The sequence below is a fragment of the Hyperolius riggenbachi genome, chromosome 2 (assembly GCF_040937935.1).
Source record: "Hyperolius riggenbachi isolate aHypRig1 chromosome 2, aHypRig1.pri, whole genome shotgun sequence".
NCBI lineage: Eukaryota > Metazoa > Chordata > Amphibia > Anura > Hyperoliidae > Hyperolius > Hyperolius riggenbachi.
This window is the reverse complement of record NC_090647.1, coordinates 496,638,738-496,652,523: the sequence shown is the minus strand read 5'-3', so window position 1 is coordinate 496,652,523 and position 13,786 is coordinate 496,638,738. Positions and strand designations below refer to the sequence as shown.

General features: G+C 45.4%; 1 protein-coding gene across 3 annotated transcripts in view; it reads left to right on the top strand.

Annotated features, from left to right (window-relative positions):
• ITSN1 (intersectin 1) overlaps window positions 1-13,786 on the top strand; it is a 207,028-nt gene that overhangs the window by 131,007 nt on the left and 62,235 nt on the right. For all 3 annotated transcript variants that reach the window (XM_068270440.1, XM_068270439.1, XM_068270438.1), the window contains 6 exons: window positions 3,008-3,246; window positions 5,086-5,242; window positions 6,461-6,666; window positions 7,414-7,496; window positions 9,093-9,259; window positions 11,540-11,585. In XM_068270440.1, coding sequence (XP_068126541.1) covers window positions 3,008-3,246; window positions 5,086-5,242; window positions 6,461-6,666; window positions 7,414-7,496; window positions 9,093-9,259; window positions 11,540-11,585 — 898 coding nt within the window. The remainder of the gene's footprint in view (window positions 1-3,007; window positions 3,247-5,085; window positions 5,243-6,460; window positions 6,667-7,413; window positions 7,497-9,092; window positions 9,260-11,539; window positions 11,586-13,786) is intronic.

The following is a 13,786-nucleotide window of genomic DNA, read 5'->3' as shown; positions in this document are numbered from 1 at the left end:
GGGCTATTGAGCGGCGGCGACCCGGCGGAACGACATGGAGGGCGCGGATGGCGTCCTCCGTGACTTTTAAAGAGATGCAGGTACTTAACTTTAACTTTTTTTTTCATATTTTGGCCTCGTAAGTCCTTTAAGGTGGATACACACGTCGGATTTTTTTCAAACGACCGGTCGTTTGGACGTCAAATCGGGCATGTGTACAAATGGTTGTTCAGCTGATAACGCTGGTTTTGACAAACACTTGGCGGATCGGTCAAATCCAGTTTTATCAGCTGAACGACCATTTGTACACACGCCCGATTTGACGTCCACACGACCGGTCGTTTGAAAAAAACTGACATGTGTATGTACCTTTTTTTATAGAGTATAGAGTACAGAATGTTAGCAGGGTTGTGTGCATAAGAATTAGTCAGTCATGACACTCAAAGGGACTCTGTAATGCAGTGATTCTCAACCTGTTTTAAAGTGGGCCTCATCACTCTAAACATTCAAATCTCCATCATGCATCTCCATATATAGCAGAAAAATACTGATAATATGAAATGGATGAAAAGCAATTGAATTATCTTGAATACATTTAACAATGAAGCTTGGAACCTTTAGCAATATGAATAAAGAGAATCCGTGGGACAGCTGGTGCTGAGGAAACGTTCATAATTTCAGTACCCATGACCTAACGTTTGACAAACCTATCCGTAACTCTATTTTTATATAATTGAACAGTAATTTTAAATTTGGATTTAACAGTGCTGAAAACCCACAAAAATTAAAGAGGAACTTCAGCCTAAACAAACATACTGTCAAGTTACATTATTTGTTAATTAAAATAGATAGGTAATATAATCTCTTACCCACCCTGTTTAAAAAAAAAACAGGCAAAGGTTTGTGATGCCATCTTTTTGGTTGAAAGGAGGTGACAGGCTCCCTGTCACCTCTTTTCAACCAAAAAGATGGCATCACAAACCTTGCTCCATATTGCTCCATAAGACACAGTTCCAACTGTCCTGTGTCCTGATAATCCCTCTCAGTTGCTAGGCAACGAGAACAACATCAGAAATCCCACCATGCTTTGCACAGTATCGGAAAAAATGCCCGGGCAGTTTTCTTTGATGTGGCGGAGCTTAGCTTTTGTGCAGCCAAAAATGAGGTTTGGATAAGAAAAATAACGTTTTGATGCTGTGAAACTGTTAAAGAAACACCAAGCCTTTTCAGTGACTCTGAGTATATTTTTAGTCTGGAGGTACACTTTAAGTGCTCATCAGTGGCCACTGCTGGCGCTTTGGAGGCAGCTGGAACAGTGGTGACTGCCAATCAGTTATTGCTGGCACTGTGGTGTCTGCTAATCAGTGGTTGCTACAGCTGGCACAGTAGTGACTATCAATGGTCTGCTGCTTGCACAGTGGTGACTGATAATTAGTGGCTGCTGGCACAGTGGTGGCTGCTAATCAGTGGTGCTGCTGCTTGCACAGTGGTGACTGATAGGCAGCAACCACAGATTATCAGTCACCACGGTGAGAGAAACAGTAACCCCTGATTATCAGGAGTTGCTGCTGCTGGCACAGTGACGACTGATAATCAGTGGTTGCTACGGGCACAGTGGTGACTAATAATCAGTGGTTGCTACGGACACTGTAGTGACTGATAATCAGTGGTTGCTGCTGCTGCTGTCACATTGGTGACTGATAATCAGTGGTGCTGCTTCTGGCACAGTGGTGACTGATAATCAGTGGTTGCTACGGACACTGTAGTGACTGATAATCAGTGGTTGCTGCTGCTGCTGTCACAGTGGTGACTGATAATCAGTGGTGCTGCTGCTGGCACAGTGGTGACTGATAATCAGTGGTGCTGCTGCTGGCACAGTGGTAACTGATAATTAGGGGTGCTGCTGGCACAGTGTTGACTGATAATCAGTGGTGCTGCTGCTGGCACAGTGGTGACTGATAATCAGTGGTGCTGCTGCTGGCACAGTGGTGACTGATAATCAGTGGTTGCTGCTGCTGCTGTCACATTGGTGACTGATAATCAGTGGTGCTGCTTCTGGCACAGTGGTGACTGATAATCAGTGGTTGCTACGGACACTGTAGTGACTGATAATCAGTGGTTGCTGCTGCTGCTGTCACAGTGGTGACTGATAATCAGTGGTGCTGCTGCTGGCACAGTGGTGACTGATAATCAGTGGTGCTGCTGCTGGCACAGTGGTAACTGATAATTAGGGGTGCTGCTGGCACAGTGTTGACTGATAATCAGTGGTGCTGCTGCTGGCACAGTGGTGACTGATAATCAGTGGTGCTGCTGCTGGCACAGTGGTGACTGATAATCAGTGGTGCTGCTGCTGGCACAATGTTGACTGATAATCAGTGGTGCTGCTGCTGGCACAATGTTGACTGATAATCAGTGGTGCTGCTGCTGGCACAGTGATGACTGATAATCAGTGGTGCTGCTGCTGGCACAGTGGTGACTGATAATCAGTGGTGCTGCTGCTGGCACAGTGGTGACTGATAATCAGTGGTGCTGCTGCTGGCACAGTGGTGACTGATAATCAGTGGTGCTGCTGCTGGCACAGTGGTGACTGATAATCAGTGGTGCTGCTGCTGGCACAGTGATGACTGATAATCAGTGGTGCTGCTGCTGGCACAGTGATGACTGATAATCAGTGGTGGTGCTGCTGGCACAGTGGTGACTGATAATCAGTGGTGCTGCTGCTGGCACAGTGGTGACTGATAATTAGGGGTGCTGCCTGATAATTAGGGGTGCTGCTGGCACAGTGTTGACTGATAATTAGGGGTGCTGCTGGCACAGTGTTGACTGATAATCAGTGGTGCTGCTGCTGGCACAGGGGTATGGTTGGAGTGCCTATAATTATCAGGGTATTTACTTCACCTTCGTTTAATTTAAGAAGTCTCTAGTACTGGTGACAAATTGTTAGGTAGGAGGCCAAAAAGATGTCCACTTAAATAGTATTTATTCTGAGGGGCATATGTTCTTGTCTTGCGCCTCTTGCCCTCAAAAGGTGGATGAAAGCCAAACTGGAGAGCCTGGATGGCTCGGAGGAGAGCTGAAAGGGAAAACGGGCTGGTTTCCTGCCAACTATGCCGAGCGACTGCCTGAGAGCGATTTTCCAAGCACAGCCAAGCAAGTAGCCGACACTACAGCCAAAGCCACTGTCCATCTACCGCCGTCCACAGCCCCGTCCTCAGCTTTCACTGACACCTCTACCAATGCCAACAACTGGGCTGACTTCAGCTCAACGTAAGTACCAGAGCCCTACATATATTTTCCAGTTCTCAGAGTAACTACTTCATCTGTACACTATTTAAAGCAGTACTGTCAGCCATAAAATCAAGTTCCATTTATCCACTGCTCTATGTTTATGTAGTCTACATCCTGACCCTGCATTGCAAGCATTCCAAAATAATCACAAATGTGGCTGCTGTAATTCATTTTCTCAGTCAGCTTTGTTCCTTTCTGGTACATTGCCTGGGAGAGGAAAGCGTATCTCCCCTCCCACATTCCTGCTAGTCACTGATTGGCTGAGAGCAGTTCAGTGTGACACGAGGCTGAGAAGGGAAATACACCTCACCCCTCTGCAGAAGCTGCTGATATACAATCTATGCTGTGCAGTTTTAGTACAGAACTCAGTGGGAAGGAGGGCTGGCAATGCTTTCACCATCTACACATTGTTTTACAGTGTGTTTTTTTTTTTTTTAAATCAAAGTATTTGCATAATAACAGTTGTGCCTTAAATATGTTGGCTGAAACATATGATGATTATTTTAGCAGGCCAGACATCATGTACAGGGCTTACTGGTTGAGTAGAACATTTTTCTTGCATGCAGTTCTTCGACACAAAGTACAAGAAATCTAGCAAATGAGTTGTAGTAGCCAGTTGCCAGTGGAGGCAGGGGCGTAGCAATAGGTGTTGCAGGGGTAGCCACCGCATCAGGGCCAGAGGGGCCCCAAAGGGTCCTTCCTCAACTGCAGTATTAGCGCTCTATTGGTCCTGTGCTCATAATAATCACTTCTATAGACACTTTGAATAGTGATAATCATTAAAGGGAAGGTTCAGGGACTATTAAAAAAAAAAAAATCCGCATACACTTACCTGGGGCTTCCTCCAGCCCGTGGCAGGCAGGAGGTGCCCTCGGCGCTGCTCCGCAGGCTCCCGGTGGTCTCCAGGGGAGTGCCTGGCCAGGCCGGCGGCTAGGTCGGGCTTCTTCTGCGTTCCAAAATACGCCTCACGGCGGCGCGCTGACGTCATCGGACGTCCTCCGGGCTGTACTGCGCAGGCTCAGTAGTTCTGAGCCTGCGCAGTAAAGCCTGGAGGACGTCCGATGACGTCAGCGCGCCGCCGTGAGGAGCATTTTGGAACACAGAAGAAGCCTGACCTGGCTGCCGGCTTGGCCAGGTCGGGCGCGCCACCGGAGACCACCGGGAGCCTGTGGAGCGGCGCCGAGGGCACCTCCTGCCTGCCACGGGCTGGAGGAAGCCCCAGGTAAGTGGATGCGGATTTTTTTCCCTAAACCTTCCCTTTAACAAGCTGTTCCCCATCCACTTCTTGCACCTCTGATACTGTAGTTGCCATTGGCAGGCTTTGGTGTGCCGTATCAATTGTTATGTATAGAGTGATTGGGGGGGGGGCCCATGTAAAACTTGCACTGGGGCCCATAGCTCCTTAGCTACGCCACTGAGTGGAGGTTTGTTAGTAAAATTGTCTGTTCATCACTAGGCGTGGTCTCGATATGTGTGTGTAGTTGTTAGCCCTCAGTGTGTCTCATGGAGAACATGGCAGCTAGATGGCATAAGTTGTCTGGGTATGGTGAGGGACACAGCCTTCGGCAAGTGACAGTGAGATAGGAAAAAGCAAATACAAATGTTATGTTTTAAATTGTGATATTTTTCACAGCAGTGGTCATTTTATTTTTTGATTGCGGTGGATGCGATGTCTTGCTTATATCTTTTGGTTCACAAGTTCTCTTCATAAAATATGATAATGCCACATACTGTACTTTGATCCGACATTAACATCCCCATCTACTTGTGTAACTTTTATACTCTGTACTGTTTATCATCTGCCTGTGTGCTCATCAGGTGGCCCACTAATAATGAGAAAGCAGAGACTGATAATTGGGATACGTGGGCGACTCAGCCTTCACTGACTGTACCGAGCGCCGGCCAGATCCGGCAACGCTCAGCTTTCACCCCTGCCACCGTCACGGGCTCCTCTCCTTCTCCTGTACTCGGCCAGGTAAGCAGATGTTGCTTTTGTAATTTAATTTCTTCAAATAACTAGTTTGAAAACCATTTCCAGGACACCGAGGACTATAACAAACGAATAGTGTTACACAAACCAAAACATCACATCTGTTCTTTATAGGAGGGGTAGATTATTGTTGTTATAACAAAGTTAATAAAAAACTTGGGGATTCGACTAGTTTATTCTACTGCAGTGAAATGGGTAACAAAGTATCAACCTAGGACAATAGACAGATAACTCACAGATTTGAGGTTTGAGTTGTTACTAGTGAAATTGACTTGTAGGGCCTAGGTACCCAATAGGTTGATCATGATCTACCGGTAGATCGCAACCTCCTGCTGAGAAGATCGTGGCCGCGTCCTGTGAAAATCTGCTGCCACGCAGCTGCGGCTCTTAGATTTTGCCGCCATAGCAGCATTAGTGAGGAGAGGGGAGAGGCTTGGCTGAAGGGGAGAGGAACAAATGAGGAGACAGGTTTCCTCTCCTCCAGGCTGTGTGACTTATGTCTTCTCCCCTCCAGGCTTCCTGTCCCCTCCAGGTTAGGACAAGTGTTTAGTGCACTGCAATGTGGCCAAATAGCTTCTGAAGGATTCTGATGCTATTTGCTATTTTTGAAGGGAGGAGAAGGATTGTGTGACTGCCTAACTGCTGGGATAGGGAGGGGGGATGAGAGGATTCATGACACTGTGCGGGGAAGAGAGCTTGTAGACTCGGAAGTTTTTAAAGTAGCTGTGAGACAACGTGTGATTGACTCTCGAACATTTTTCTTATGCAGCAATAATATCTGTGAAAAGAGGTTGTTGTGAATATATAGAAAGTATATAGAAAGTTCTTTATCTGGATAGTTCAGATGTTTCCCAACTCCTTCTCGACCCCACAGGTGGTGAGCACCGGACCCTCTGAACGTATCCGACAAGGGCTTGTCAGATATGTTGTTGTGGCTGCGTTCCCTTCATGTGTGAGTATGGCCACACCTGTGCAGTGAGCCAAAGCCACTTGTCCATGACCAGCTCTGTACTACAGCGCAGGCCAGGGCATACTCCTTCATGAAGGGGAGTGTGGCCACGAACTGTCAGAGGGTCCTGGCCAGCAGCAGTTGTGTCGAGGTGGAGAATAGGCTGCCCTATAGCTAGGTAAGTATGTAACTGTTTTTTTCTTTGGGAGACTATGCTTTCTTAAGCTTTTTATAACTTGTTCCTTTCTACCAAGGGTGAGAAAGTGGAAGGACTCCAAGCACAGGCCTTATATCCATGGCGAGCCAAGAAAGACAACCATCTAAATTTCAATAAGAATGACATCATCACAGTTCTGGAGCAGCAGGATATGTGGTGGTTTGGAGAAGTCCAAGGTCACAAGGGCTGGTTCCCTAAATCATATGTGAAGCTCATTTCAGGTCCTTTAAGGAAGTCTACAAGGTATGTTGGCAGTGTTACCAGATAGATTAAATACACAGCAAAATAATTGCCATGGACACATCATCTTACTACCTGAGAACTAGAGTCGGTTTTTACGACTCCATATGCAAAAAACAAAAAGGCCAATAAGTATAGACAGAATTAAAAAGGCCTTCAGAGGTCATTAAATGCTAAATGTTTGAATATTATTTACTCAGAGAGCTGAAATTAACCACTCGCTAGATGGATGTCGCCCAACGGGGATCGGGACAGGGTGACATCATTGGGCCGAGACTGTGCTGACTTGTAGTTAGCCTGTTCTTTTGCAATGCAGGGGGACAGAGGGCCGACGGAGCGCAGCAGGTGTGATGTCATGTATGGGAGGGAGAACAAAGCTATCAGCCATCGCTCTGCCAAATTGATCTGCCTGGTGGATGGCTGACCAGGCAGCAGTCGGGGCTGCGGTACAGAGGCTGGATTATCGGCAGAGGCGGTCATTATCAGACTCCTCAGCCGACTTTAAACTAGCATGTGTATGGGCCATTATTTTTAGAGATGACAGATTGCTTGACTTTCACAGGCAAAGGTGAATGGCTGGGGTATGCCTGGGAGAAGCTGCTGGTCTTTGCTGGCACAGCAGGAATAGTAAAAATGGCTTTTTCCAGCTAGACTTTTAATAAGAGGTTTATAAACTAGGATTTTTTTTTTTATACATCATGGAATTCTTTTTACCAATACGTTATTTATGTACTTGTTTTTTTTATGTAGTATTGATTCAACGTCTTCAGAAAGTCCGGCCAGTTTAAAGAGAGTCTCATCACCAGCATTCAAGCCTGCTGTACAGGGTGAAGGTGAGTGCTCTGCCATGTGCCCACCATACAAGCCACTCTCTGCAGACCAGAACACTAGCTAATATTATATAGTAAAATATGTCAACAGTGGACATTGGGTACGTTTTATTACTGCCCATGTGTAAGGAAATACGCTGACCTCAGCATTGTGAAGTTAGTGGATTTGGAGGGAGCTAATCTGATTAGCACTGCATGTATTAAGGTGAAGAGCCCCTGTCACGTCTTCATTTAGCTTCTGTATAGGGATGAGCCCACCCTTTGTTAGTATCTGAATTCTGTGGTACAGACTAATGTCATGTTGTAACTCCCAATGCACTCTCAGATAGGGCCAGAGATGTAAGCAAGGTCAGGGCAGGAACTGGGGAGAAGGTCTTAAGGGAGATACAGCAGGTAGCTGAGGACTGCAGTGGAGATTGGGCATCACATTTTCATAACAGGTTGGTAAGCGAGATCGCACAGTCCAAATGAGGTATTCAAGAAGGAATGAAAGGCCAGGGCATAGAAAGGCTGCTCTCTCAGAATTAAGTTAATGTCACAGAAAACAGGAACTGGCCACAAAGATTTATCATTCAGTGGCCTTTTATATACTGTGCAGTCACATTTATCCCCACAGGAAGACGTGCAGCCCACACATAGGCCCATCTACATCATTGGATGAGAAGCTGTGGACACCAAAAGCTGCCAATGGAAAACCGAAATATTATTTATTTTATGTTAACCCTATCTCTGTTGTGACTGGTAAACTGTAAAAAATGATGTTTAAATATACATGTGGTTATAAAAGCAGAAAAATGACACAAAACACAGTTAAAATATCGGTAATGTATTAGCCATGTTCTACTATCGGCTTGCCTGACTCCTAACACTACCTTCCCCCAAGCAATCCCCTATCTAATCACCTAACACTAACTCCCTCCCCTAAGCATACTCCAATCTAAAAGCCCAACACTAACCTCTTCTTGATTACTACACCCCCCTTCTACCTATCCCTCTATCCAGAGCTCGCTTATTTCCAAGCCCTTGTGCCGGTATTGGGAACTTGGCTATATAACAGCTGAGTTCTGGTGCCACATAGCGCACTGGTAGCCAGCACTGTGTAGCCTAGTGCCAACTATTGAATAGCCGAGCGCCGGAACCTAAAAATAAACACCTGCACCCCATAGCCACTAGTCGACATTCAGCTACACTGTAGCCTAGCACTTGCTATTGAATAGCTGATCGCCGAAGCTCGGATATAGATTGCCGTCACCTAAAACAAGCACCTGGCACAAGTATTTACTGTGGGCTGTGATTGTGTCTACAGGGCTGCACGCCAATTTTAACTAATTTGTTGTGAAGACAACATGATTGACTGTTGTAGAGGAGATGGAAATAATGAGGGGTTACCAGTAAGACTGGGCGAGTAGTCCTAGTTTTTATTCAGTTGAATGATCCTGGGAAAAGGAACAATAAAATTCAAATAACTGATATAGCTGATGGGTACTACTCTTGCTTTATGTACAATTTAGGTGCTAGTTAAGTTACTTTTGTTCCTAAGTATTCACTTTTCTTGCATTTTCTTCAACTTATGTTCACGTTTGGTGTTTTTGCTTGCAGAATACATAGCCATGTACACCTATGAGAGCAATGAACAAGGAGACCTCACCTTCCAGCAAGGAGATATGATCTTAGTCATTAAAAAAGATGGAGATTGGTGGACGGGAATGGTTGGGGATAAAACCGGTGTCTTTCCTTCCAACTACGTCAGACTAAAAGATTCTGAGGTAAAGCTATAGACTGGAAAAGGATTGTCCGATGAAAACGGAGCCTTCATTGTTGTCCTGTAACTGTGTGTGTGTGTGTATAATATTTCATTTAGTGCTGGGACTGTATATTAGTGCTGGGACTATGCCCTTCCATTAGCCCTACCTATAAATGCCACCACTGTGGGGGTGAGTCTGTGACGTCTATGCGCCGAATGCGTGTATAGGGCTTATGGAAGAGCATCGGATTAGGTAGACGGATGGGCACTGCGACACAGGACAGGTTACAGCTGCATAATCGACATGCTCGGCCCAAAATTGGTCGCATCGTCAATCTGGCATATACTTGGCAGCACTGATTTTCATCCGATTCGATAAGAATTATCGAATTGGATGGTCCATCAGTCGCAAGTCACTAGATGTATGTATGGGTTAAAGTTCCTCTTTAAGTCATGGCAACTCCTGAGAACTTTGGTCTAACTACATGACAGTTTGTGGATTGGTGTGCTGCCTGGAATGTCTCCCAAGTCTCTTTCTGGGGGGGATGTCACAGGATGGCCACCCACCTATATGGTGCAACAAGTGCATGGTTCGACGGATAGGATGCGTGCTTGTCCGGTGTTGCAGGCTGGATGGGTGAACTGGAGAATCAAGCTGACACACAAGGACTTCATTGTGGCCTCTTTTAATTGGGGTAGAAGGGGAGTGTTTTTTTAAGTGAACTTGACAGTATAATTTTCCCTTTTTTCTCCTTTTCTTAAACTACCAGGGAACCTAAAATGAAGGAAATACAGAGACCACCATCTTTATTCCCTTATAAACCATGCCAGTTATCATGCTTTTGACTTGAGTTGTTTTTGAGTCAGACCTGGAACAAACCTGCAGTCAGTGGAGTCAGGCTAGAGTCAAAGCATCTGATTTTCATGCTCATTCTGGGCCAGTGACCTTCTAGTATTAGAGGCAAAGCATCAGCAGAGAAGTCAGGCAACTGGCTGTGTTTATTACAGGCTGGAGATGGAAGCCTCCATATTCCTCACTTCTCGCTCCCTTTAATCCTCATGCAACTTTATTTCCCTGCATCCACTTGCCTGTTATCACATTTTATTGAATGTCAAGGCTGTCCTGTGAATAATCTGTATTTAGTAAGTGGAGTATCTCACTTCTGTGTTCTGCCCAGAAATTATTTCCAGCCGGGTGGCATGAAAAAGTAGCCGGGTGGGGCGAGATGAGAATGCAGGGCCGGTGCTTCTGTGTGCAACTCTGCTCACAGTATAGGACAGGGGTCCCCAAACGTTTTGGGTCGAGGGCCAGGTCAACATACTTCAGACTGCTGGGGGGCCAGAGTATACCTAAAATGATGTAGAAGTCTTTGCAGGCCAGACAGTGAAGAATACCCAGGTGACAACCTATATCAGAATAGTAAGAGGCGCTCTGTACAAAATTGGTATGTGTATATGATTTTATGCTGTTTCAACAACCAGCTCCGCTGCTGTGGCAAGGGTAGATCCTCTTCACCTTTATGTAAACATTCATAGAATAACACAGCGCCAAGACTTATGCTGTTGTGTGCTTGCAAGAACCATCATCCACCTCCAGAGATATACTCCTTTGTTCTGCAATCCTATTGTGCGGTGATGCACTCAAAAAAGGAAGCAAGGAGAAGTTTCTCTCAGTGGAAATAAAACCAAACTTCTTTATTCAAACACGACACAATGGGTACAAACAAAACACTCACATCAGGAGGGTCCTATGCCTCTATAGGACCCTCTCCTGGAAACCTCGCTTCCCACCCTTGTGGTACTCTGAGCCAGAACAACGATCAGTGGTGCCCAGCCCGCTCATGACCCGACTAGTTTCGGCCTTTCGCCGTCATCAGGGGATACCTGAAGGTATCCCCTGATGACGGCGAAAGGCCAAAACTAGTCGGGTCGAGAGCCGGCCGGGCACCACTGATCGTTGTTCTGGCTCAGGGTACCACATAGGAGGTGGTGAGCCGCTGACAGCCGGGAGCTCACCAAAACTAGCTGGGTGGAGCTCCCAGCTAAAAGAGCCTGAGGAGAACACCGCACTTTTAATATGTGGAGAAAAGTTAGAGCACCCAACGTGCTTCCCTGTTCCATTCCATCTCAGCTGATTAGAAACAGCCAGAGGAACATCATTTCAGCCTTACAATCCGGACTCTTTCAGCTCAACAATGGCAGCCTTCATTTTTTTTCCCGATTTGTATTTTCTGATTGGTTTAGCATATTGTTACATTAGTGCATTTTCTTCAATCCTCATGTCAATTTCTCTTCCCTGTAGGGTGTTGGAACGGCCAGTAAAACAGGAAGTCTCGGAAAGAAACCAGGTGGTTTTTTTTTCTTGTATTTAAAATCTTAATTGTAAACCTCAGTTTGGGCACAGAGAGTTGCAGTTCGGCAATGGTCTCTAGTTAACATTTATGGGCAGTTTCTAAAATCAAATTCCCTGTCACCCAGTTTTTTCACAATGTAAACAGTACATACAGTAGCACACAGGGAGACACTGCTAGATATGCAATCTGTGCAGGGATCCAGCAGGAGCGCTTATGTCCCTCAAACAGCCGGGGACCTGGCTCAGTGAGAATAACCGGCTCAGTGAGAATCACAGGAGCTGTGTGAATTATCAGAAGATGCCACTGTCAGTTGGATGTTGGTGCCGTTCTCCTTTTAGTTGTGTGTGTGTTTGCAAGGTGATTGCAAGAATGCTGCAGATTATCTTTGCATGTGAATCTGTGTGCCTGGCTGTTTGTTGTCATTTGCAGATTCCTAGGGGTGCTGGCTGCACAAAGTACTGGTCTTGTTACAGTAGTTTATTTTTATTGGCAACTAGTTTGGCAAGGGCACCTCCCCTGCTTCATCAGGCAAATCTCTCTGAGTGGACACTTTATCTAAAGCCCAATCTACACAATACGATTCTTTGTGCGATTCGATTACGATTCTATTTACAATCCGATTAAATCCGACATGTCCGATCGGGATTCGATTCAATTTGATTTGCCATTGCAAAACAAGGCAAATCGAATTGAATCGAATCGAGTCCCGATCAGACATGCCAGATTTAATCAGATCATAAATAGACGCACAAAGAATTGTATCGTGTGTATATAGGGCTTAATAGAAGGTCCAATTTATTTTTTTCATGGACTCTTGCGGCAAACAATATTTGTGTATACTGTAAAGGTGCCCATTAAAGGCACAGTATTTTCCATAGTTGCGCTCATTCGATCAGATTTTTGGGATCGTAAGTAATCAGAGGGTAATTATCAATTGTTCCCATAAATGCATAGATTATGGCACTTTCTGTCTTCAGATGCGATTGTAAAATTCAACATTGTGATTGACAAAATTCTGTATTCTAATCGATCATAGAATCATTTCATGCTGACTCTCCCTACATACTGGCCTTGATTCACAAACCCATGCTAACTGTTAGCACGTGAAGTGCCGCACACGGGCTTTTTCACGTGCAAAGTCCCGCGGCCGCCGATCGCGTGCAAATGTCCGCGATCACGGGACTTTGCACGTAAAAAAAGCCTGTGTGCGGCACTTCACGCGCTAACGGTTTAGCATGCCCTTGCTAACAGCACGGGTTTGTGAATCAAGCCCACTGTGGGGTTTCCTAAACAATTGGATTCTAAAAATCTGAATGTTCGCATCTGAGTAAAATATTGTACCATAAATGGACGCTTCAAGTACATTTTTCCTTTAAAGGACATCTGAGGTGAAAATAAACTGATGAGAAAAACAATTGTATCCATCCTCCTTCTCCTAAAAATGACCTTTTTTAGATATCCCACAGTTTTATTTTATGTTTAAATCTAGTTTTTCAGTTTTTACGGTTTCATTGTCTCTGCTCATTGACATATTCATTGAAGTATGCCAGAGCTCAAATCTATGAATTATTGACCCTTTTGATCTATTTCCTGCTCTCCGAAGCCATTTACTGTCAGAAAAGTATGTTATGGCTGTAATTACTAATCAGTGAGGGTTATGCTATAGTCTGACCCGGTCCTGACCCGGACAGAAACTGTCACTTGCATATCTGACTTTTAACTTTTTCAGACAGAGAAAGAAAAAAAGGAACACAGCCTAGTTATGTTTGTGCTCGGCACTATACATACATGTCTATCTCATCATGTCACATGTCACCTCGGTTGTCCTTTATAGAAGTACCCAGGAGTATAGCAGGGGAAATTGGGGCAGGGGTATAACTACAGGTGAGCAGCCACTGCAACCACAGGGCACCCCAGAGGTGTAAGAGGGCCCCAACTACTATGATTCATATTACCGCCCCTGGTCGGGGGTATGGGTTTCCTACTGACCAGGTCTCTGCCATTATCAGTCAGTCTAGGCTTGCTGTAGCTGTGTAGCTCTATCACACCCCTTCTTGAGTTCTGCTATGTGCTTTGAGAAAGTTTCTGATTATGGTCAGGACTGGATGACTAAATAATGCAAACCCACATTCACCTCCACTCAGGCTGTGATAGAACACCGCTTTCTGTCAGTATTTATTCACTTATATGATTGT